We start from the raw sequence: 25000 nt of genomic DNA on the forward strand, positions 1-25000 counted from the left end.
TACAAGGGTTTACATGAGTATATAAAGCTATACATGGGTATATAGGGGTATATAAGGGTATACATGGGTATACATGGGTATATAAGGGTATACATGGGTATATAGGGGTATATAAGGGTATACAGGGGTATATAAGGGTATACATGGGTATATAAGGGTATAGAAGGGTATACATGGGTATATGAGGGTATACATGGGTATACTGGGGTGTGCAAGGGTATACATGGGTATGTAGGGGTATATAAGGGTATACATGGGTATACTGGGGTATACAGGGGTATATAAGGGTATACATGGGTATACATGGGTATAAAAAGGTATACATGGGTATATAGGGGTATATAAGGGTATACATGGGTATACATGGGTATATAAGGGTATACATGGGTATATAGGGGTATACATGGGTATACATGGGTATATAAGGGTATACATGGGTATACTGGGGTGTGCAAGGGTATACATGGGTATGTAGGGGTATATAAGGGTATACATGGGTATACTGGGGTATATAAGGGTATACATGGGTATACATGGGTATGTAGGGGTATATAAGGATATACATGGGTATACAGGGGTATACATGGGTATATAAGGGTATAGAAGGGTGTACATGGGTATATGAGGGTATACTGGGGTGTGCAAGGGTATACATGGGTATGTAGGGGTATATAAGGGTATACATGGGTATACTGGGGTATACAGGGGTATATAAGGGTATACATGGGTATATAAAGGTATACATGGGTATATAGGGGTATATAAAGGTATACATGGGTATACATGGGTATATAAGGGTATACATGGGTATACATGGGTATATAAGGGTATACATGGGTATATTGGGGTATACATGGGTATATAAGGGTATAGATGGGTATACTGGGGTGTGCAAGGGTATACATGGGTATGTAGGGGTATATAAGGGTATACATGGGTATACTGGGGTATATAAGGGTATACATGGGTATATAAGGGTATACATGGGTATATTGGGGTATACATGGGTATATAAGGGTATACATGGGTATGTAGGGGTATATAAGGGTATACATGGGTATACTGGGGTGTACAGGGGTATATAAGGGTATACATGGGTATAGATGGGTATATGAAGGTATACATGGGTATATAGGGGTATATAAGGGTATACATGGGCATACATGGGTATATAAGGGTATACATGGGTATATAGGGGTTTATAAGGGTATGTAAGGGTAGACATGGGTATATAGGGTTAATTATTTAAATGTATTATAATATACGTGTGGGAATACATTATAATTTAAATACACTATAATAGGGGATACATGAAGTACCTAGGCCAGAGCTTCGTGTCTTGGCGCTGACCAAAAGATACGCGGGCTCTGGCAACGTCAATTGTTCGCAGATAAAGGACCAGAAACCCATTTAAAAGATTTTGCGGCGACTTTTTGTCAACAAACTTTGGCGCCAAAACTGGGTTGCCAGCGAGCGGCGATTCGAACGTCAGCTGTTGTGCTTTAGCTGTTATTTGTGCTTTTTCTAACTATTTTAAGACGAATTCAGAGTAGTGTTTCTGAATCAAGTGTAAGAAGACGTCAAAACTGTATTTATAACTTATTTATTTTTGTTAACTTTACGAAAAAAGACTTTGTTCGCGTCCTTTCGACAGGGTAGATCGACAACAACTTCGTTTACGCACCGAAATGCACCGTTTCCGGTGAAAGTGCAAATGATTGACAGGGATAGCACAGTTTTGACTGCCGCGTGCATTGCGGGCGCGGGTTCCGTATGCACAGCAGGTATTACAATGGTTCTCGTGATTGGTTTAGAAAACAACAGACTCCCGAAATATATACAATCAAAACAATGAAACCTACAGAACCGCTCAAAAGTAAGTTACCATGCTACAGAAATCGCGGACATGACACCTATTCCTCCCACACACAGGTGCCTTACGGCCCTCATTCATGACCCCCCCCCCCCCCCCCACCACCACCACCACCTAATGAAACACCTACTCTTGAGTGACATGTACACCACTCTTCAGTCCACTGCTAAAAGACCCCTTTCCTCTTCCACCGGCAAGAATTTGTGCCTTGACGACAAACTCTTTGGCAGCTAAAAAGAAAGGAAATTAATGCAACAATAACGATCGCAAACCCTGCTAGCAGAGGTATCTTTTCTTTTGCATCTGCTGGAGTGACGAGTACGGGAAAAGAAACCTCTGCCATGGCTCGAAACTCGCTGTGTTCAGCATGCACGGCTGGTTACTTAGTCACTGAATAGAGCGGTTTTCAACTGAGTGTCGAAAATAATTAGCGAATTGTTTTGGTTTATGATTACTTCACTCAGTGATTGGTTCTCGCGCCACTTTTTCAACCAATCAGAAGTGAAACCAAAACCAATCGTGCACATTTTCCCGCGCTTTGTGTCGGCTACGTGTAATTGCTTCGAGTTTTGATTGGTTTACTGGATTGACTCTGTCCTTTTTGATTGGCCAAAGTAATTACTTTGGTTTTGGTTTTACGACACTTATTTGAAAACCGCTCTGCTCATGTGATACTCCATGTTGTGTGGGCTCACTTAACAACAGCGAAAGTACTGTAACGGAATGTGCACAACACATCGGGCTCAAGTCAGCAAGTCATGTCATAGGGCATGCAGTTTGAAGACTGCTGTCCAAGGTTTTGGATGGCAGGTGGGTCAAAGTGAGTTTCGACCCATTGCAGATGTCTCTTTTCCATACGGGAGATTGTGAGTCAAATCAAATCAAATCAAACTGAGGTAGTCAATGTCATAGGTTGGATTTTCTATTAATTTAGGAAAAAAAATTAAGAATTCCTTCTCCTTTTCGACTTGCCATAATCCAATGTTGGTTTAGAAGCGGTCAAACACTTGCACAGTATTTGCACCACATAATCAACATTGTTTGGGGGTGAAAGACGACGGACAAAAAGACTTCGTTTGTGAGTGCAAGTCAAATGACATTTAAACAGGAATTTTTCCTAAGATTCATGGAAACACAATAACAAAGATGAAAATTTAATATTTAGTAGTTGTATTTCATTCACTCACCAAGTTCCTTAGCAATTTGAACTGCATCTTTAGCATTATCTGTGACTTTAAATCTTTGTACATGAAGGCCATTGTCCAACATTAATGTCTTGCTTTGATATTCTTGTAAATTCAACCATCTAGTCTGAATGACAGCCACAGTGCTTGTCTAGAAAATCCAACAGAATAAAACTTTAACACATTGACTACTATGAGTGAAGTTTAATAGATTTTTCTCTGTCTAACGCCAGATGATTTTACTCGTCAGTGGCTTGCTGGATATAAAATGATTATAAGCAAATCAGTCCTACGTGCCTCATTGGTTATCTGTCACGTCATATCCTGCGCGATCTCGTAGAAAAGTTGTTAAATATTAATTTTGTTTTGTTTGTATCGCTTAATACTAGAAAATTGCAAGATCAGATGATGCCCACCATCACAACCGCTCGGAAATGACTTTACGGACCCCAACAATTGTTCCATGGGTGCGCGTTGGATATGAGATGATAGGTAGGCAACGAGGCCCGTAGCGCCGAGTTTGCTATAATCATCTCATATCCAACAAGCGCGAGTGGAATAATTGTTTTATTAAAAACGCCCCCAAAATATAAAAAACTAGACTACAATAAAAATAAAAAGACCCAAAAAATCACGCATATGCTTGCCGTGTTTGTAGATCATGGTATAATGGCTCATAACCCATGATGGCTTAGCCAATCAAAACTCTCGAATTGCATTATCTAATGATCCAGTTTTTAATAATAATTATTATTCCATGAGTGCGCGTTGGATGTGAGTGGCAAATAGCCAACGAGGAGCGCAGCACTGAGTTGGCTGGCTATAACCACTCTCATATCCAAGAAGTGTGAATGGATTATTTGTTTTATTAAATTCCTTTAAAAAAAAAACTACGAATTACGAAATACGAGTGAAAAAAGCGAGGAAAATCCGAACGAAATCGAAAAAACTTGAAGATGCGATGTTGTGTAATACCTTCAGACAGATGCAGGATAATCACAAGTAACATTATTTTCTTGCCTTTCACATACAGTCGAACCTCGATTATCCGGACTCGTTGGGACTAGACGAAATAGTCTAGATAATCGAGGGTCCGGATAATCGAGAATATGAATATTAATGAGCAACAAAAACTGATTACATTAAGATATCGTTTAGAAAACAATATAGTCTACATCTTCACTGTCCGTTGTGAATACCTGTACACGTGTCGGCAAACGTCATGATATTTTCCCTTTTCTTGAGGATATCAGATATCTGCTGTTTACTAACGCCATACTTAGCTGACAAATTGGTCCCTCTTTCTTTTTTCTCTAATCGCAAAATTATAGCCTGTTTATCTTTTATCGAAAGAACAGATCGCTTACGCTTCAAGGACATGATGATCGTGAATAAACATTCGGGACATAGTACAGCTTGTTTGCTGAACGAGCCAATAGAGCGTGAAATTCCACTTAACAACAAAGCAACTCTAAGCCAATCAGAACTCATTCTAAAGTTCTCCATTAGTTACGAAGTGTATGAGCGATGCTTTATTTTGCTTTTTGAAAGCAAAAAAAAATCGCCTTTACTTCACTTTTCAACGCTGTAGTTTTAAAGGGCAACCCTAACACCCGGAATCCGGAATCACAGGTCATTGTTTTACCAATACACAGAGTAAAAACTATCCTAAGCTTTCATACAAGCTAACCTTAGGCCTAATTAGGCCTAAACAAACATTTTTATGCCTAAGGGTAGCTTTTATGAATGTTTAGGATAGTTTTTACTCTCTGTATTGGTAAAACAATGACCTGTGATTACGGATTCCAGATTCTAGGTTTTAGGGCTGCCAGTTTTAAAAGAATATGGCTACGGATCTTGATCATGACTAATAAATATTCATGACAAAATTGGGACCAGAGAAAAAGTCCGAATAATTGAGAAATCCGGATAATCGAGGTTCGACTGTACTTCTAAGCGTCGGAATCGATCCAAACTTTACACAAAAACGTTTTTTTGCGCTTTATTCGGAGAGAATTTTCACTTTCCGGCGAAAAAATTTTTGATGAAATGGTATTTGAAATGAATCAATTTTTTAGCTTAACCACGCTTAGCGCAATCAATTGCCATATAAGGTCAAACTACGGTGTACCAGCTGATAACCGAGATTGAGTGAACCAATCAGAACACGAGAAATGCATTAACTGAGGTTGAAAATTTAATAAAAAATGATATGTCCCGATATTTACACAAGTGTGCTTGCAAGAACCCAACTCCTTTTTCATTGTTTTCTTTGAATCGCTATTGTTTTCTTTACTTCATTGTTTTAATTCGCCGAGGATGAGTCTTCACCAATGCTAAGCATGCCTTTGTAGACTTGCTATTGAGTAACAAAATTCGCCCTTAGCTCAACCTCCCGGGGTAGCTCGACTGGAATACCTAAAAATAAAAATGACCTTATGAAATATTTACCTGCGGAGAGCGAAGCCTAAATTTGCCTGATAAGCCAGCGCATTTTCTGCAAATTGATGACAAATTTCGAGTTCGTGAGATAGTCGCCATTTTGAAATTGACAAGACGTGAATGCGCACGCTCTCTTCATGCAACAGCTGAGAGGTATATTGCTGGCACACAATGACACGATAAAGTGGTGAAGAACTTGCGAACGAGTTTTTTCCACGAAGAATTCCTTTAAAATCCGAAAATCATTTCTACGCAGGCTGGAATTCCTACACAGATTCGTAGGTGCTAAAGCGTCGACCTCATTTTAAAAGGAATTGTGTTCGAAGGAGGTGGAAGATCTTAAGTACGTGACTGCTAATTGAGCAACTTCCCATTAGCTTACACTGCAGGAACCACATACATTTCAATTTGTCGTAGCATTATTGTTATAATGTTATAACGAGAATGTACGATGGGTTGGACCAGCCGTTATTTGGCGAAGCAAGACGAAAGGTATGTCACGGTTTCTCTTGTCTTAAATATGACACCCGTTTCTAAAGGAAAATTTGATACTAAAGTTAGTCACGAGTTTCAAATGGAATGTCATTTATAAAAATAAAACAACAGAGGTTTTTTTTTCATTGGAAATAACGTATCAGCCATTAAATTAGTGTTTTTTTCCAATTTAGATATGACTAAGAGAAAAACAGAATTTTTAGAACCAGCTATTTGATCTGGACAGTGTTTTATCGTTTTGATTTGACTATGTTTGCAAAAACGTAACCCTCCCTATGTTTTAACTTAAACTTACGTTTTAACTAAAAGTTTTATCTTGGCGTGATGGGCGAGCCTTTCCAAGTATACCTTGCGTACAAACCAAACAAATCGCCCGCCTGACTAGCTACATGTATATTGGCTCCAGGATCGTAGATCATAAAGCACATTATCTGCATCTATGAACTCAAATTGTATTAGTGATCAGGGGTCCAGACTTAAACAGTTTGTCTTTTGGTCGTCTCTCGCTTCAGTGTTAAATATACATAGCAGAGAAAACTAAATCACCCAACTGACTTTTCAAATTCTAACTACAAATGACTGCTACGGTAGCACATACAGGCAGAAAAAATCTTTACAGAGTTACTTTTAGGACAAACTACTTAAGACATGTTGTAAAACTTTATTCTTATTCTTCTAGGATCGCTACTTCAATTATTTTATTGGCGGATTTACAGTTCTCCTAGTGTCTGTAAGTGGAAGAAATTAGTATTTGCAGCCATCTTTATTATACTACGCCCTCTGGATTTAGCATCTTACCACCCACATCTTTCAGCCAAACCCTAGACTGCAAAACAGTCGTATTTTTTGCGAACGCAAGAGACGCAGTAAATATTCCAACGAGAGGTCTGGAGCGAGTGTAGAAACGGCGAGGGAGAATGGGGAGAGACGCGAAAAAATACGACTGTCCGCTATGCATATATTAAATTCGTTCAAAATTACCCGTTCTTCCAGCAACGGGAAATTCCCATTGGTTTAATTCTGACACAGCCTGTCATCAAATGTCTATCACAACTCATCAAAAAGATATAGACGCCGTATCAGTTTCACAGTAAAACAGAAACCTCGCGGGAAAATGGACGACGTGGACTTGGTATGAAGAATGCTCGCCTCTCAATAGAGTACTAAAGTGTGACGTCATGCTTCCATGGCAACCAAATTTTCTGTTCTAAACAAAGTTTGCCAAGCATAGCATTACAAGCGCGTTAAGCGTGGCTTTCGACTCCTTTTCAGTTTTGCGGCCTTTATTTTTACAGTTTCCCTTATTGATTGAACTGTAATTTTTTTTGGAACTTTGGATGACGTAGACGAATATTTATTCGTTTGAAAGAAGATCCCAATCGTCAACTGAGCAGACAAAGAGCCGAGGTGTTAGAGGTGAAAGATCGTGATGGTTCACTGCTTTGCTCCGGGCTGTGATCATCATTCCGAATCACATACTTGTAAATTCTATGGGTTTCCACATAAAATAAAGAAAAAGGAGGAGTACCAACGCTGGATTCGATTAATAAGGTAAGGTTAATTTATGGTTTGTCCTAGATCTTGTGTTATCAATTAAGTGGCGCTTTCGCGGCGTTTTGGTGTTTGGCTCGTGTTTTGATCTGTGATTTCTTTCAAGGACTGGTATCTCACAAAGTCTTTGCGATAGTATCTTAAATAATATTCTTGCATTTGTTCTGGTGAAAAGGAAAACAGCTGTGATCAGTGAATTACTCCCATGATATGCTTGAAAAACTCAGTAGACTATAAATACATACATTCATTCATTCATGCTTTAACTTGGAAACTGTTTACTACAGTTCATCACGAACGACTGCATTCTCAAAAGAAGAAATATCATTTCCCTTGGCAGTTTGACGAAGGGGAATTTTACTTTGTTCTAGTTCATCATTTTGTAGGCGATACTGTTGCTAATTTTAAATAAACAATATTAGAACTCTCGTTTATAATAGCTTTAGATGTCGCACAGTACTGTAAAAGTGACTAACTAGTTCTACTTAGTGAGCTTATTTTGTTTATATAAACTTACAGAAGAAAAGACAGGGAACCAGGGAATCACTCCAGAATATGCAGTAGTCACTTCAGAGATGGGAAAAAGAGTGCCGGCCCAGAAATTTACACACGTAATGCTGACAAGTTGTTTCCATCAGAAGGATTTCCTCGAAAAAAGAAAAAACAGAGTAGTACTACACACAGCAGTGTACATGACATGGTGCAGGCCATTCGGGACAAAATGGAAGAGGAGGCACCTCCCTTGCAAGAAAAACCCTCAACAAACCAGGTTATTCTTGAAGCCGAACTTGACCTTGCAAAGAGGGAACTTGAGCAGCAGAGAGAAACTGCACAGTACCAGAGAACACATTATTCTGCATCAACTCTTACCACAGATATTCTTCGTATGGAAACTGGACTACCAACAAAAGAAGTTTTCCAGATTGTGGTAAATTATGCCTCTAGATTTAAGGATTCTTTGTCATACTATGCAGGTTGGAGAGTGGAGTCAATTATTTTTGAAGATCAAATTTTAATCACCCTCATGAAACTGAGACAAAACTATACTAATCTCCACATAGCTCAGTTATTCTCTTGTAGTGTTGCTACCATTTCAAATGTAGTTACAACATTTATTCATGTTTTACACGATATCTTATTTGATGATTTGATGACCACTATCCCTTCTAGGGAGAAAAACAAATTATGCTCTCCTTCGTCCTTTTCAATGTTTACTAGCTGTAGAATAGTCATTGACTGTACAGATATTGAAATTGCAGCACCCAGTCTTATGAGTCAACAGAATGAGACATATTCAAGCTACCGGGGCATGAATTCTTTTAAAGTTTTAGTCGGGGTGGCGCCCAATGCAGTTATAACATATGTAAGTAAACTGTATCCAGGATCAATTTCGGATAAGGAAATTGTCAAACAGTCAGGTCTAATGAACCATATGGCAAATGGTGACCTGATCCTTGCAGACAAGGGGTTCTTGATTCAGGACATTGTCCCAAAGGGTGTTTCCGTAAATATTCCTCCCTTCTTAGAGAATGGAAAATTCACTGCCAGTGAGATAAGGGCCACTAAAAACATTGCAAAATGCAGAATTCACGTCGAAAGGGCTAATGCACGGCTGAAGGATTTTAAGATACTAAACTTTATACCCCCCAAATTAAGATGTTATGCTGACAAAGTATTTCAAGTCTGTGCTGCCCTTGTAAATCTTCAGTTTCCACTGATAAAGGAAGGATGTGAAGGGGTAGAATTTGAGTAAGGACGTGCATGTAGTGGGAAAATTGAGAGAGTATTATTGATTAACATGTAGCTTTGATGCTTAGGGGAATAAGACAATCAATCAACCTTGATGTATTGCTTTTGTTTTCTTTAAGCCTGAGGATCAACTTTAAATTTCAACATGGCAGATTAAGCCCATCTATTTGACCTTTATGTTTAGAAAATAAGGGGGCATTCTCTATTTTTGTAATGTGTAGAATAGTAACAAAATAATAGAACATTTGTCTGAAGTCACATATTATGCAGTAGAGCCAGCATTTTCAGCTGTAAACAATTGCAACTCTAATCCTAAATGTTTTAGGAAACACAACATCAAGAATATTTGATAATTCTCTGAATAAAAATGGTTTTGGTTTCATTACTGAGCATGGAAGGTTGCTGTACTTGTTATTGTTTCAGTATTAAACTTGTAAAATGGGAACATGGTACTTCCTGCTGGATTTAAACCTTGCAATAATTCTACAAACTATAGTTCTCCCTCAACAATTTTGGGAAAGAGGTGTTTAAAGTAAAATTCCCTTAGTCTGGTAAGGTTTTCTTCCCAGGATGGATCCTTCTTGATTTCAATAATGACACACCAGTTATTTGTCCAAACAACAAAATAACAATAATTTCGTTTGGCTAAGTACATTTGCCCTTGCACTTGGTGCCAGTAGACATGATTCCTTTTTAGCGAGTATGACCCGTCCTCTTTTTGCTCCAGACAAAATGTCTCACTTTTCAAAGCTTCCTCAATACTCGCATTTCTGAAGGTATAGGAACACTTCGCCTCTAGAACATGGTCTTCACCCACGAATCCATCAGGGGAAGCTCCAAGAACGCCTGATTCGTCAAGCCACACCCCTGTCTCAGCAACTTCAAGATGGGTTTTGGCAGTAAATGTTTTGATGGCTTCAGCCTCATTTGTGACTCCCCATGCCACAGCTTTGACACGTGAAATGTCATATTCTCCCAAGAGACGCTTAATAAGGGATGGGGTGACCCTCTTAGCATTGATGACGGAGCCAAAATTACTTGCAGTCAAACGCCCCTTCCTGACTAAATGCCAGGAGGGATTGTTTCGCTGACCGACAGTTAAAGAACTGATTTGATTTACAATTTCTTGCTCTACCTTTAATTTTCGTTTGATAAACTCAAGTTGTTCAGCAGCAGTAGATAAGGTGAGAAATTCTTCGGAAAAATAACCTCTTCCACTGTTGAGACAGGTAGATCCCCCAGTTGTTTTGGCTCAGGGCTTAACAGCCAGCATAGGCCAGTGAACTTTCCATACGCTCGGAGCTCTGAATACAGCGCTTCTCGATCTCCTTGATTTGGTTGTCGGAGTAAGGCTGTATATCCTGGCTTTGCTGGAGGAAACATTTCAGCAATAGATTTCTGAGAAATATCAGGTGCATTCCGTTTTTTCCATGAACACTCAACATCAGTCCGACTCCAGTTATAAATTCCGTAGATGAACAGAGCTGCAGCATGGCTGCATTTATAAACTCCCCGAGGACACTCGCACTCGCTCGATTTAATCGCATTGTTTTGGTCAAGGTATATCTAAAAAGAAAATTATAATACACAAAGTTTAACAGTAGTTTTCTATAAGCTTTCTGCTCAATGTTGGCCATTTACCGCATTTCACTTACCGTCACATTATACACTTTTTTCTTCATACTAGCGTGAACTTGTCCCTTCAAAACACCTTGACTTGCACTAAAGCTTTCCACATGGTTTGATTTGAAGTGATTTTCACCTCTTGAAACGGATTTATTCTCATTTTCGAAGAAAGAAAGCAGGGACGCAATTGTCAGCACCGACATCTTGCTTCCCGTGCGTTTGTTTAGAACAGAAAATTTGGTTGCCATGGATGCGTGACGTAACTGCTTTAGTACTCTATAAGCAGTGTTCTCCAAGTCACAAGTTTTAATATTTTAGGTTTATTTAACACAATTTCTAGTGTTCTCAATCACTGTCAAAAATCCCACGTTATCGAAATATTGTAAATTAACATTCATGCCTAGATGATCACTTCGGAATTTCCGGTGTCTATCACGTTCTCTAATTGATATGTTGTTCATAATACCCTAAAGATTCAGGAAACGAAACCGACAATTACTTAAGTTCACGCAATCAACGACTATAATTTTCAGTCTCCAACATTGGGATACGCTTGCGAGCGATTTAGGATATGTTTTGAAATCGGAGCAAAAAAAAGCTGTGGAATCGCCTCTCAAAGGAAGAGATGTTTTTGGTATGCTGCCAACGGGCTTTGCAAAAAGCCTGATATTTCAGCTGTTTGTTTTGGCGAAAAACAGAGCCTCCAACTCGTCAAATGCATCTTCAGTCGAACGCCCGACAATTATTGTCATTTGTCCGCTCAAACGCATTATGGAAGAGCAGATAACATCAAATAAGTTTAGCCTTTCTGCCGCTTAACTAACATTTCCAAACTGCGTTTTAAAACAACCGCACAATCTGCAATTGTCAGACGCTGTCGCTTCTTTTGGTTTTCTTCCTCTACGTGGGGTGGGTTTTTTCGGTGTTGACTCATTGAACAGAAAAAACAAACGCCTTTCCTTTCCAAAACACCACTGAATCGAACGTACGAAACTTCGCGCCTTCCGAATAGCGAAGAGAAAACGACTGAACATGACAACACAACTAATTTCCCGCGAAAATAAGGCATACAATGTATCAAATTTAAGATGTGGTTGGAGCTGTCAAACAATTCTGACACCTTAGTGACATTATTCGAACCCCTGCTTAGAACAAATTTGTTGTATGAAAAGCCGACAGTCGGTTTCTCGCCTCACATGCCCTACGGGCGTGTGAGGCTCGCGCGCTTCACACGCGAGGATCACGCTTACGGCGCTTCGCGCCTTCCGAAAATGAAAGAAAACGACTGTTTTGCAGTCTAGCCAAACCCACACAAAGATCGCACACTCAGAGTCCAGTTTTCCACGAATCGTTCGCTTAATTTCCCTATCAATTTCACAATTTTAGGTCTTTCACCTTCCAACCAAGTAAGGGATAACTGCCTCTCCCCTCCCCATCCATGTCCACTCCATTGGATTCTCAATTTATTATTTATTCATTTTATTATCATTCGTATTAAGACGGAATCCACCAGAAGTTCGAGTAACAAGTGGACAAAAACCTTGTATCAAGATTATATACATCGTATTGCAAACTTCAGTACGACTGTTTTAAATATCTTCTCAAAAAAAAAAATCATTTCTAGCAACACCAAACATCTAAAACAACTGTTGAACTTCGTAAGAAACACTTGAAAGTACTGGTGAAATGAAACTGTGGATGAAATTTTACCTGTGTTTGCACAATTTCTCTGAACGTTGAAATTTTGAAATTTGTCTTGTTCCCATGGGAAATTGTTTTCGGTGTTATTTCAGGCAAATATTTATATCTTTAGCTTTCAGGAAATGTAAAAAGGACTGTAAAATACTTAAAATTGCTCTGGTACAAGATTTTTGTCCACTAAAAACTGAAATTACTCGATTTTCTATCGGATTTTGTCTTAAGTAGTTCTGTCTTTCTTATACCATTTTTGTATATCTTTAATATTTGCAGGAAACTATTATCAGCTCAATAGTGTTTCCACGCTTTCCACCACCAGCAATTAACGTATTTCTTGCCTTTGTAATTGCACTTATCTGCATATCACAACTGACCTTGGTGAGAACAGTTCCTAATACGTTTGCTACATGTAGCTCATTTGTTATTAAATTAAACGTTTAATTTAAGGCCAAGACACACCAGGCGACAAGTCGCAGCAACAGGTCTCTGTGACAAGTCGCTTCGTGTGTACTACTTGCAAAACAAGTCGCTGTGACACAATGCCTGTTGGTCCACATGCAGTGATCTCATGTGAGAGGGAACGTGAACTAGTTTTCTAATTCAATATGGCAGACCATATGATGCTCTCTGATTGGTTCATTTATATTTTGTTGCATCAACTTGCTGCCAGAAGTTTTAACACACGGTGCAACAATGCTGCTTTCGCTAATTTTGTTGCTGCAATCAGTCGCACAAATTCAAACTGGTTTGAATTTTTGCAACTGATCGCAGCGACAAAATTCTGCTGCAGTGACAATGATTTTCACAAAATCAACTTTGTCACACAAGGCGAATTGTTGCGGCGACTTGTTCCTGCGACGTGTCACATCGACTCATCACTTAGTGTGTCCCAGCCTTTAGGAAAAACTGTTTACAAGTACTGTACATGTACAGTACATGATGTGACTCCAACTGGCAATGATGGGTCCTCAAACAAATCATCATTCTATTAATAATCCCTTAACTCCTCAAGCACTGAGGATGCCGTCATTTGACTGAGTAAACTCATCTGGCATTAGACAGAGTAATCTCTGTTAAGTCCAGGGGTCAATTAATGGGTTAACTGAACTCTGTTCTCATGCAGTGTTTAAATTTGTTTTAGTTAAAAAACTTGGCTGCTATCACTTTGCAACAACATCTGTGAGGGCTCTTCTATAGAACTGGATTTATCATAACTCAAATCAGGGCGCGACGAAAGTGCTGTCCGATAGCCCGGGGCTACTGGAATGACTTGTCGGGCTAGCGTTTTCTTATCGCAGCTTGCCCGACGGGCAAGCACCGTTGGTTTCTCTTTTCTGATGATAAATTGAGCTTTTATACCACAAAGTGTGTAGAAGAAGCTCCTGAGAGAAAATGATAACGTTATGAGACCAAATTATCGTAGCGTGACAACGTTCTGCGCCGCATTTTAGTTGCGTCCGTAAATAACGTCATGACTTTTTCTGCTTACATAGCGACCGAAATATATTTTTGAAATGACAATCTTTGCCGACTGACAGCGTGCAGTGCGAGACAATCAGTCTAATTAAATTCCAGCCAAGTCACGGTGCAGTGGATTTTCTCGGAAATTTAGGTGCGTTTCGTTGGGAAACTATTGTTATTGCGCATACATTCTGCGCATCTCGAGATAATCTGGTTTCCTACCGTTGATGCTTACTAATACAGGGATGTTATTGCGCGACTTAAAACTATCCGGAAAAAGTAGATCTTAGTAAATACTCTTGGTATCCAAAAAGAAAATTGCGGGTAACCAGGCATTTTTGAGAAATAATTATTTAAGATTCAGTTTGAGAAAAAAACGCCATACATTGCTTTGTATTTTAAAGCTTTTTACAAATATTATTCATGAATTATCTTTGAAAAATGGGTGGTTACCCCCCATTTTCTTTTTGGATTTCCATAACACTTGTTAAGATCTACATTTCCTACATAATCATGAAACGGGGCAAAAATACCCTTAAATAGTAGGCACCGTCCTTAAATACATCTGATTATTCTTTATGAACAATTTAATGTCGGGCTAGCTCGTCAGACCTTCGGGCTAGTAACCTCAAGTAACAGCTTGCCCGAAGGGCAACTTCATCTTTTCATTTTCATCTCACCCTGTCAAATCCCATACATGGGGCTCTATGATCAATTCGCCTTCTCTAATCAGAACAATTCATGTTCATGTGCTTCCTGGCATTTCATGGTGTTTACACAACAAAAGACGTGAAGAATTATTTTTATCACCAATTTATTAATTATTTCGGCATGTCAAAGTACAGTAGTGTATTTCGTAGGGAAAATACATGTACTTTTATAGTGGTCACTCATACTCACAACAGAACTTTGTCCTGTCAGACAATTCTCCAGTTACGTTATCCTATTCTTCTGCTATGTGAAGTCTTTATGAAAACCCTAAAGAGGTACCGGACGGGTATTTTTGTATTTCTTTACAGATATATTGGTACAGACAAGGAGATGTAGACCCCAAGTTTAAAAAGATGATTTACTTTAACTCTGTGACAACTATTTTGCTGTGTGTATGTGCAAATATTTACTTTCATAAGTCTTGTTTATGACATAAATGGAATTTGTCGATGAAGATTTCCATCCCTAAGATGCATGCCAAGGATACATACAAACACAATCAGCAATGGATGGCTGTGGTCTGTAAATAAATGTGTGCTCCATGGATTTCACACCAGTCTGTAATTATCATGAAATAAAAATATCTTGAACTTAGTTTTATGAAAATAAAAGTTTCAGAGGAAAATACTGTACTCAGTGCTGTAGACGATGTGGCACCAAAAACACTTTATCCATTCACTCACCAGGATGCCCCCAGTCGATGATAAAATTCTCCCAGCATTAGACACAGTAAAATCTGTGAAGTCTCACTCCCAGGGGGTTGACGGGTTAATGGGTTAACTGAATTATGAAGGTTGTGTTCTATCAGGATCAACCGTTTTTAGTTGGTTGGGTTGGTTGGGTGTTTTAGTGTTCTATTCGGAAAAAAACTGTTTTCGGTTGGTTTGGTTGATCAACTTTTTCAACCGGCATCAAACTAGGTTGAAACGGTTTAAAAAGCATTGGCAGCGACCACTGTCGTTTACGTGGGCCATTTAAAGTCTGCCGCAGGCTCCTGCCGTGTTGCTTTCCCTCAACTTGTCAACGCTGAGACATCTGGTAATAACTATTTGCAGGAGTTACCACGTTTCAACCGAAAACGGTTGGAAAAGTGTTCAATTGGGAAACCTCAACCACTTCAACCTAAACTGGTTGCAGTTGAAAGGGTTGATCCCAATAGAACACAACCTAAGTAACCCTGGGCCTGTTTCTTGAAAGGTGTTTTGGGCCGAAAATCCATTTTACAAAACCACCATCCACTTGTTTTGATAGTTTGACAGGCTGGCCTTTGAACACGTTCTCTCGATAACAAAAAGCAAAATGATTGAGGAGTTTGATGATGTCAAACTTCTCCATTCCTAAGATACAGAAGCAATTGTGACATCTAAAAATGGCCCAAAAAGTTTTTGGACTTACGAGAAACACGCCCCTGGCCACAGTTGTTCAAAAATGGATAGGGCTATCCACTGAATAAATCACAATCCTATGGATAACCTAATTGGGTCTAATACTTTAAGCACTTAAATCCTCCAGATAGGCTGGAGTAATTTATCCTGTAGATAACACCTTTGTTTTGAAGCCTGTTGTGACATTTTCAGATTAACTGTTGATTGTGGTCTTTAGTTAATTCACATTGTGACTTGATTCCCAGCTACCTAATGTCAAATATTTTGTGAAACAAACCCTTAATAATATTATTAAGCCGACAGAATCTTTTGAGAAAATATACTACTTTCCTCCAAGAACAAAGCAAAGCCTCATGCCAAAATGGTCACTGTTCAAATAAAATTATTGTAAATCTCTAATTTTCAGCTTAAAAGGCAGCCAATGCTAAGTTTTATCCAAACAAAATTTAATTGATACAGAGGCCATTTTAGGGCAAGGTGCCTTTGCTTGAACTTTTCAGGTTTTGCAGTTTGTTAATTTTTTTCTTTATTGTGATCATACCGATCATTTCACAACTGTCATTTCCTGAAATATTTGCACAGGTGTCCAAGACATGATGTTCATTTAAAAAACAAGGGTGTTGTCAATATCAGTTACACAATACAATAAACACCTGCATAATTAAAAACACTGATTTCAGGTTTCAGGCTGATCGTGTTCTTAAGGATGCTCGAAATAGTTTCTCCTTTTTTCAAACAAATAAACATATTCTGTCCTTAGATACAGTTAGGGCAATCATATCAAGACGAAATTTGGCCAGGGTATTAAGTACCTATCGTAGATTTCTCACATTATGTTTTCCTCCAAAATAATGTTACCATGGCAACGATATTAGGCATTTCTTTGAGCCTTAAAATCAACATATGTTGTCCTTTTTGAAGAAACGAGACGGTGAAATTTTCCCATTCAGCGTTACCAGATAATGTTAGAAATACTTTCTAAAATATTTAAAATTCAACAAAATCTGTAGGTCAGTTTTTCAGAAAAATAAGTTTTTTTGAATTGTGACTCTAATTTTTTTTTTCACCTACAGAATTTTTTTAAATTTTAAAGACAAACGGTTTAAATTAATCTAAGCTAACATGCAAAAAATGGAAAAAATTCACCGTCCAGAAGCAGAGATATAAACGAGTAAAGTTGCAAAATCACGAAAAATTAGGGGGTTACAAGATCAGCATTTACGCATGCGTCACCCGCTCATTCGAGTCCGCGCGTGAGTGGAGCTACAGGTCAACACAACAGATTTAAGCGACTATTAAACCGTTTAAGTAGAATTTTCGTAGTTTTCGTGAATAGGAGATGCCTATTTATATTCCATGTATATTGGAATTGGAGAAAGGTAAGCGAAATTAGCGGTATTTGTTTATTTCTGGTGACCCATTTGAATCACGAGCTGACGCAAGCAGCTTACGAATTGCGTGTGTGGCTTACGCGCGCGCGCTCAGCTGAAAACCCTTTCGAGCCTCCTTAAGGGGTGCTTAGTAAGAAATCAGCCTGGAGGTGTTCTTAAAATGTTCTTACAATTAATTTCACAAATACTTCAAATTGTACATTACTAGAGGTTTAATTGACATACAAGCCTTTTTAAAATCTAATTTATTTCAAAGTTTGTAATGGTCATGAACACCATAATTACTTTGATCACTTACTGTACTGTAAGTTTTCCTTAATCTAATGCCCTTTCCCTTTATATTAAGAATGTGTTTCATTTATCAGGCTGAATTTGTTCTTATTGGTGCTTTATTGGCCAAATTTCAGCCTGATGTTCTTAATCCACTTGTTCTTATATGCGGGTGTTTACCATAATTATTAGCCCAGGGGGGCTCACATATGAAAGGGGAGGGATGCTCGTCATCTCGCTTAGGGGTGAAAATTTTGGTCTCACTTAGGGTGTTCTGGGGAAAACGGCATCATGTATAGCCTACATTTAGCCGTGAAGGTCTTGTTTAGGGTTTCACGCAAAGAGATATAATAATGTATATTTAATATGTTTTAAATATGGTCTATTTTTCGAGGTCAAAAAATCGGGGCCAAGCCCAGATTGGTCTCCTTTAGGGTTTCAATTCAAAATTTCTGATGAGCAACCCCACCCCTTCATATGCAAATTCCCCCCCCCCCCCCCCCTTCCTCCCCAGAATATTAGCTGGAACTAAATATTACATAAAACATCCTAATCTTGTAAGATTAATATCCCACCTTCCCCTTCAGGAATGTGGTATCACTGGTTATTTTAGATAGAAAACAACAGAATATGCCTTCATTATTGGGACATGGAGAATTATTTTATCACCAAATTATTAATTTGGGTGTGTCAAAGTAGTGTATTGACCCATTGAGTGGGTGAGTGATTGACCCATTGACTCCCAGGGGTTCCCCATTGACGAGTAAGACTGTCTGGTGTTAGACAGAGTAAAATATTAAGTCTGGCCAGCTTAGGCTGGTTTGGGTGTCAAAACGTTAGGCAAAAATAGAAAAATTAGAGCTATTATTTCTTTATGTGACAATATGTTTGTACATGCTGGTACAATATTTTGAAGCTGTAAGGCAACACATAAACAGAAACAAAGCAAATAAACAATAATGTTAAATCAATAAAATAATTGTAACCATTGGTAAATTTGTTGCTACACTGTACCACTCTTGACATTAAAATTAAAAGGTGCTATGGAAATGCTCTATCTCGAGCATCCAGTACAATTCAACGTACAATGTAAAAAAGCAATTCTGTGTTTTCATCTGTCGCATTGAAAGATAAAATTATTATCATCATAAAATGCATTTTGACATAACTCTTAAATCAGCATTAGCCTGTTGCAGGCTCTCAGTGGGCTGGTACAAAAGACAGGTCATTGTTTTACCAAATTACACCTGTCCATTTACTGGCATTAGGCCTAAAAACGTTTGTTTAGGCCTAAGGTTAGCTTTTAATGAATGTTTGGTTTCTTTCTATATTGGTAAAACAATGACCTGTGACCTGTGATTTGTAACTGCCAGCTCTCAGTTGGTGGGGACAAGCGAAAAAAAAAAAAAAGTCCAGATCAAGGAAAAAGCGAGAGCAAGAAGAAAAAGGTAGAGTGCTGGGTCCTGCCACCCTCCGTCTCCCCAGTACTCTATCGTTTTGTTTTATCGCGCTCGATTTTTCTTGAGCCAGACCCTTTTTCACCCTCATCCCCGTCAACAGAGTAAATAAGTGACGACAAAACATTTTTTGTTAGTGACCAGTAATTGTAATCAGGACGCAAGGGTCACATAAACACAGCTATAAACAGGGTTAACATGTACCGTAACTGCAAGCCCACCGAGAAGTGTTTAACTTGTAAGCAAGATATGGCCCTCCAGTGTGAATATCCATACAGGTCAATGTCCCACTAATACAAGTATCGTATCCCTCAATATACTTTAACCCATTGACTTCATAGATTTTACTCTGTCTAAAGTTAAATGGGGAGTGGTGGTTCATGAATCAGTGGGTTAATAATAAATTATTAATTTTTACAACAAGCACCTGACTCCTAAAGAGATCATTCAAAGTATAACAAACAACTTCAAAAGGAAAAGAAAATGTCTATGTTGAAATGACATAATTATACTTTTTACTTCATATTTTTTTTGTTAAAAACAAAAATAAACAAGAAAATTACATTGGATAAGTAAAGTCAACAATGCAAGTATTAAATAACTTTATCTTTGTCCTATGGCATCGCAGGTGACAAAACGAAAGAAAGAAAAAATCATCCTTGGTAGATGTCTGTTACACGTTTATCACTCGGCTGAGCTTTTGAATCCTGTTCAGAAGTAGATCACCCTGTTTTATAGTTGCCTGAAAAAAAAAACAATACTTTCAAAATAATAATTATTATTAAAGGTGCTTTGACTATTGACATGAGGTGTGAAATGTCCACTGATTGCCGAATTTTTGTGCTCAGCAATGCGTTGATGACGGTGTCAGGCTGTGTACCCGACGTACACGGTAATCTGCATTACACAATGTGATGATCGCAATATGTTTGATTTAAAGGTGACCATTACATACAAAATTATTCATCAATAATATTTATACCTGATACTGCCAATTCTTGTGATCAGGCCTGCAAAGGCAATAGTTGGTTTTCAATCAATATTCAACATCTACTGGTAATAATGATGATGATGATAATCATTATTGTAATTATTACTATTACTAATAATTATTCAATTTATTAATAATTCACTTAAGAACTGTCTTTTGGACGTCTAAGGGTTAATGGGCAGTTAATGGTGAGTGATTAATACATACAGCTAAATATCAGTCTGAGATAACATTCTCCTGATAGACGGGTATACATGTATAAATCTATCGATTGATTTTCTTCATTTAAATGCCTCGGATTTGAAAAATAATGCCTCAACACTGAATACATGATTGTATATATGAAGAGAATAAGTAGTTTACGATATTTGCATCAGAGTTGAATTACATTCTACGTAATTCTCAGCTTTTCCAGAAAGATTTTTAAATGTGATACAGCACTGCCACCCTCATCATAAACACCAAAATAAATTACTTGCTGGATGTTGAATCCTAAATGACTTGAGGACGGTGCCTACTAATTCAAAGGTATTCTTGCCCTGATTTATGATTCTGCAGGAAAGGTAGATCTACCCAAGTGTTATTGAAATCCCAAAAGAAAAATATTAATTGGGGATAACCACGCATTTTTCAAATTCACTAACAATATTTGCAAAAAGCTCTAAAATACAAAGCAATGTATGATGTTCTTTCTCAAATTGAAACTCAATTATCTCTAAAGAACGCATGGTTACACCAATTTTTTCTTTGGATACCAAGAGTACTAATACTAACATCTACTTTCTGTGCATAGTTTTAAACCGCGCAAAAATATCCCTGCATTAGTAAGCATCACCGATAGGAAATCCGAGTATCTGGAGACGCCAAGAATGTATGCGCAATAACAATAGTAGGCACCGTCCTTAATTAACCCAAATTTGACTCATGAGTGTGAGACTTAAAATTATTCCTCAACTGTGGGCTTCCTGTGGCGCCTGAAGAGTGAATGGGTTAACCAGTCAAAAACTATGTTGCCTCCATAATTAAACGCATTGACTCCCCGGAGTTAGACGTAACAGATTTTACTCTGTCTAACGCTAGACGATTTCACTTTCATGGGTTAATCCATCAATCAAGATGAAGAGTGAGTCTTCACCACATGACTACATTGGAGTGAACTATCATCAAAATCAATAACAAAAGCACCTGTTGGTTTCCACAACTCCTCCAACTTTATCAATTTTGCAGTTCAGTCTTCCAGCTGCTATGAACCTTGAAAGTTCTCTACAAACAACAAATTAACAAATAAATCTGTTATGCCTAATGTCGCACGGGTTACCTTCCTCTATAGGAATTCAATTCAGTACTATACTGTCCTGACTCAGTGAGCAAACTGTGCTTAGCCTACCTTTCTTTCAAAAACCACCCCCATTATAATGTGGCATAACCCCTTTAACAATTATTATTATTCCATGAGCAGCCATGTTGGCTATAACCAGTCTCATATCCAAGTTCAACAGTTGAAATCTGAAGTTGAAATCAGTTTCCTTATTAGGTCATGTGATAATTATATCAGCTGACAACCAAGGTTGAGTAAACCAATCAGGAAGCTTGAAATGCAATATATCCAAGGTCGAAAAAATAATAATAACTGTTATTCCAAGAGATTCCCAGAAAGTAACCTCAGCCAAGAGCTCCCCACAAACATGGACTTACCTGTCAATAAACTCCTCACTGACTCCAAAGGCATTGGCCATGTACTGCAATGTCAGACTGCGATATGACTCCAGCAACTGTGTGTAGCCATGAATTCTCATCTCTCTGACGTAGTACCGACAATGTGGTGACAGCAACCTGTCTTGCTTTAGGATATCCTCCACTTTTGCTGTGTTGAGAATGGAAAGGATACTCAAATTATTGTAATTACCGGTACATGTGTATTATAATAATAATAATAATAATTTATTATTATTATACATTAGCCTAACTTGATTAATGGTTTCACACAATTAATCAGCTTATTTGAACACGTCTCGGTATGGGGCATACAATACAAAATGCGCACCTGCAATAAATAATTATTACTACATGAATGATGTTTTGGACGTTAATTTTTCCTCAGCACTTTATTGACATTTACAGTTTTTTCTTAAGTTTTGCATGTTCACTGCCTAAGAACTAAGGTTCACACCGCACAAGGATGGCAAAAAAATTTCAGTGCTTTCATCTTCTCAGTCATGTGGAAAACTGAGTTTTGTAAGCCATTAACTTATGTGTAAGCCATTTTAAAGGAGTCTTAAATTAAAGCCAAAAGTTGATAAGTGACCAATGCACATGCAAAGCACACACACTTTTTTGCATTAATGCAATCATGTTAACATGTTCAAAAATACACAGACTAGAAACAGAAATGACAAAGAAATGCAGTAACTGTAGCCGTACATGTAAAGGGATCATTGTCTTTAGGACAAAGCAGCTATTTCAAATAGCACTGCTCCGCAGCTCACATTTTAAACACCCATTTTAATAATGATTATTACATGTGTAATGGTGTTGAACATCAGCATATAAGTCTAAGCACCTATTTTATTTTAAGTTAGTCTAACTAACCACATTATGATAATTATAATTTATTCTTATTATTATTAGTTACATGTAAGTGCATTCGACTACAGAGCATTAATCAGGAATTCTACAGAAACAGCCACTGTTGCTAACACTTTGCTTGAATGGATTTTTTGTACAGTCCTTCCAAAGCAATGGATGGTAATAAAAGCACCCATTCGAGCACTGGAAATAGTCAACATTAATTTGCATTAATTTTGCATGCAAACATGTTTTAACCTGTTGAGTTTCAAACTAAAACTAGTGTACATGTCAACTACAGTTACTGTGTAGTTTTTGCTTACACGTCGACGTCAGACTTTGAGCAGTACTGTACATGCAGTCAAGGATGCAAACGAAGTGCATATGGAACTTGTACAAATGTACGTCCATGGCCGCTAGTTTTTCAGTGATTACAGAACTGTTGTGTGTTACCCTCTATAAATAAAGTATATTATTATTATTATTATTATTATTATTATTGTTGTTGTTGTTGTTGTTGTTGTTGTTGTTGTTATTATTAATATTATTATTATTATAGCACAGTTAGTTATACCATCATGGCTAATGATGTTCACAGTGACTTTGCTACTTTAATATTTTATTTTAGTATTACATGTAATTATTACATAGGTGATTATTGAAAATTCTCTGCGCTGATTGGTTGCTGATGGTATTACACAATCACCTAAGTGGTATTGTTAAATAACTTACCTAATGCAAGAAAGAAATCAGCATAATGACAGTTGTATAAAGACAACAGGAACTGACTGGCAATTGGCAGTTGATGAAGAACTTCAAGAATCTCAGCACCATTTACAACCTTCATTCAATAAAAGGTGACAAAAGATAAATACGGACAATAATTATTATCAATGTGCTATATAACCTTGAAACGTTGATAAAGAAACATTCAGCCAACCTTCGTTCTGAGATCAACACGTTCAAGTGCAATCATGCTGGCAAGCACAGTATAAGTGACAAACGTCTTGTAGTCCATAAGCTCATACGATGTAAATGTTGATATGCTGTCCAAGAAGTTATTCGCAGCAGATTTGAAGTCACGGATGGATAAAAAGTATATCCCTTGATAGACTTTGAGTCTGTTGCGCCGATCCCAATCACCTCCTTCTTCTATTAACCTTTTTTTAAAAATAAAAAACAAAAACAAAAACAAAAAAAAGTGTAGCTGTTATTTTAGATAATTTAAAACTTACAGTACATTTAATTTATATGTACTTCTATCATTTGCATCTTTTCAAGGAATTAATTTAATAATTATGATATCATTATTAACCCATTGGTCCCTAGGAGTGTCAGACTTAACAGATCTTACTCTGTCTAATGCATTGCCAAATTATTTTACTTGTCAACTGGGGCACATTACATTGTGTTTTACATGTACATGTAGGTGTCAATGGGTTTACTACTGTTCCATTATCTCAGCTGGTACTGTAAATTAGTTTTGATAAGGCAGTATCACCAAAGCATGCAACAGTTGACTCCCGTAACAGATTACAGTAATACATGTACGTAACTATACAGTACTGTGTGTAAAAACAGAATGAAGTCTGTACATTAGGTTGCATGTGCTAGACTACATGTAATAAAGAAATGGCACTAAATTTTTCCATGATCATTAATTTTTTATAAGAATGATATTAAAGAAAATCCTGTACTAATCATACTGCTCAACCAGAAAATGATTGCCGACAGAAAATATCTGTAAGAATTCCAAATATTAATGTATCAAATCTCAACTGAAAATCAAGAAAGTTCTTTCCATAGTCATGAATAATCATGCAATGACTTGCATGACAGCATAATATCCACAGATTTTGCTTGTGATTGGAATGTACATGGCACTCTGACCAAAGAGAAGGAATTCTATTATTATATAGGCAGAAAAAGTTGGTTATTTATGACCAAAATAACATTCTGCAAAGTTTACTAAAAGTTAACTCACATTTTGGCTTTATCTATGTTTCGTGTGATCAAGTCATTGTCCAGATAGAATAGCCCAATGCGAATTTGATAAAAAATTATGTCCAGTTTATAACCCAGTGCAACAGCTTTGTCATAAGCCAGGCGAAAAACACTCAGAGCTTTCTCCTGGAAAGAGAAAAAAATGTA

At 37.6% G+C, this 25000-nt stretch overlaps 4 protein-coding genes and 1 pseudogene across 5 annotated transcripts in view; 2 read left to right on the plus strand and 3 right to left on the minus strand.

Annotated features, from left to right (window-relative positions):
* LOC138011757 (succinate--CoA ligase [GDP-forming] subunit beta, mitochondrial-like) overlaps positions 1 to 5652 on the minus strand; it is a 19670-nt gene extending 14018 nt beyond the window's left edge. The window contains exons 1-3 of the mRNA XM_068858917.1: positions 5509 to 5652; positions 3061 to 3208; positions 2004 to 2103 (exon numbers count right to left, since the gene is read on the minus strand). Of these exons, the coding sequence (XP_068715018.1) occupies positions 2004 to 2103; positions 3061 to 3208; positions 5509 to 5598 (338 nt within the window). The 5' untranslated portion in view covers positions 5599 to 5652. The remainder of the gene's footprint in view (positions 1 to 2003; positions 2104 to 3060; positions 3209 to 5508) is intronic.
* Positions 5653 to 5659: 7 nt separating this feature from the next.
* On the plus strand, positions 5660 to 15422 carry LOC138011763 (transmembrane protein 243-like). The gene is made up of 4 exons (XM_068858922.1): positions 5660 to 5991; positions 6674 to 6724; positions 12892 to 12996; positions 15099 to 15422. The coding sequence occupies exons 1-4, from the start codon at positions 5944 to 5946 to the stop codon at positions 15219 to 15221; spliced, it is 327 nt and encodes a 108-aa protein (XP_068715023.1). The 5' UTR covers positions 5660 to 5943; the 3' UTR covers positions 15222 to 15422.
* On the plus strand, positions 7278 to 9433 carry LOC138011756 (uncharacterized). 2 transcript variants are annotated; one of them, XM_068858915.1, is made up of 2 exons: positions 7278 to 7545; positions 8065 to 9433. In XM_068858915.1, the coding sequence occupies exons 1-2, from the start codon at positions 7424 to 7426 to the stop codon at positions 9296 to 9298; spliced, it is 1356 nt and encodes a 451-aa protein (XP_068715016.1). In that variant the 5' UTR covers positions 7278 to 7423; the 3' UTR covers positions 9299 to 9433. The 2 variants fall into 2 exon arrangements, with proteins under 2 accessions (XP_068715016.1, XP_068715017.1); XM_068858916.1 differs by having other exon boundaries at positions 8068 to 9433.
* On the minus strand, positions 9684 to 11126 carry LOC138011758 (uncharacterized; annotated as a pseudogene).
* A 4369-nt stretch (positions 15423 to 19791) lies between the features above and the next one.
* The window catches only part of LOC138011759 (26S proteasome non-ATPase regulatory subunit 6-like), a 7198-nt gene continuing 1989 nt past the window's right edge, over positions 19792 to 25000 (minus strand). The window contains exons 3-9 of the mRNA XM_068858918.1: positions 24834 to 24979; positions 23790 to 24009; positions 23582 to 23690; positions 21980 to 22148; positions 21470 to 21547; positions 20276 to 20303; positions 19792 to 20035 (exon numbers count right to left, since the gene is read on the minus strand). Of these exons, the coding sequence (XP_068715019.1) occupies positions 19967 to 20035; positions 20276 to 20303; positions 21470 to 21547; positions 21980 to 22148; positions 23582 to 23690; positions 23790 to 24009; positions 24834 to 24979 (819 nt within the window). The 3' untranslated portion in view covers positions 19792 to 19966. The remainder of the gene's footprint in view (positions 20036 to 20275; positions 20304 to 21469; positions 21548 to 21979; positions 22149 to 23581; positions 23691 to 23789; positions 24010 to 24833; positions 24980 to 25000) is intronic.

The sequence above is a fragment of the Montipora foliosa genome, chromosome 7 (assembly GCF_036669935.1).
Source record: "Montipora foliosa isolate CH-2021 chromosome 7, ASM3666993v2, whole genome shotgun sequence".
In the NCBI taxonomy this organism is placed as follows: domain Eukaryota; kingdom Metazoa; phylum Cnidaria; class Anthozoa; order Scleractinia; family Acroporidae; genus Montipora; species Montipora foliosa.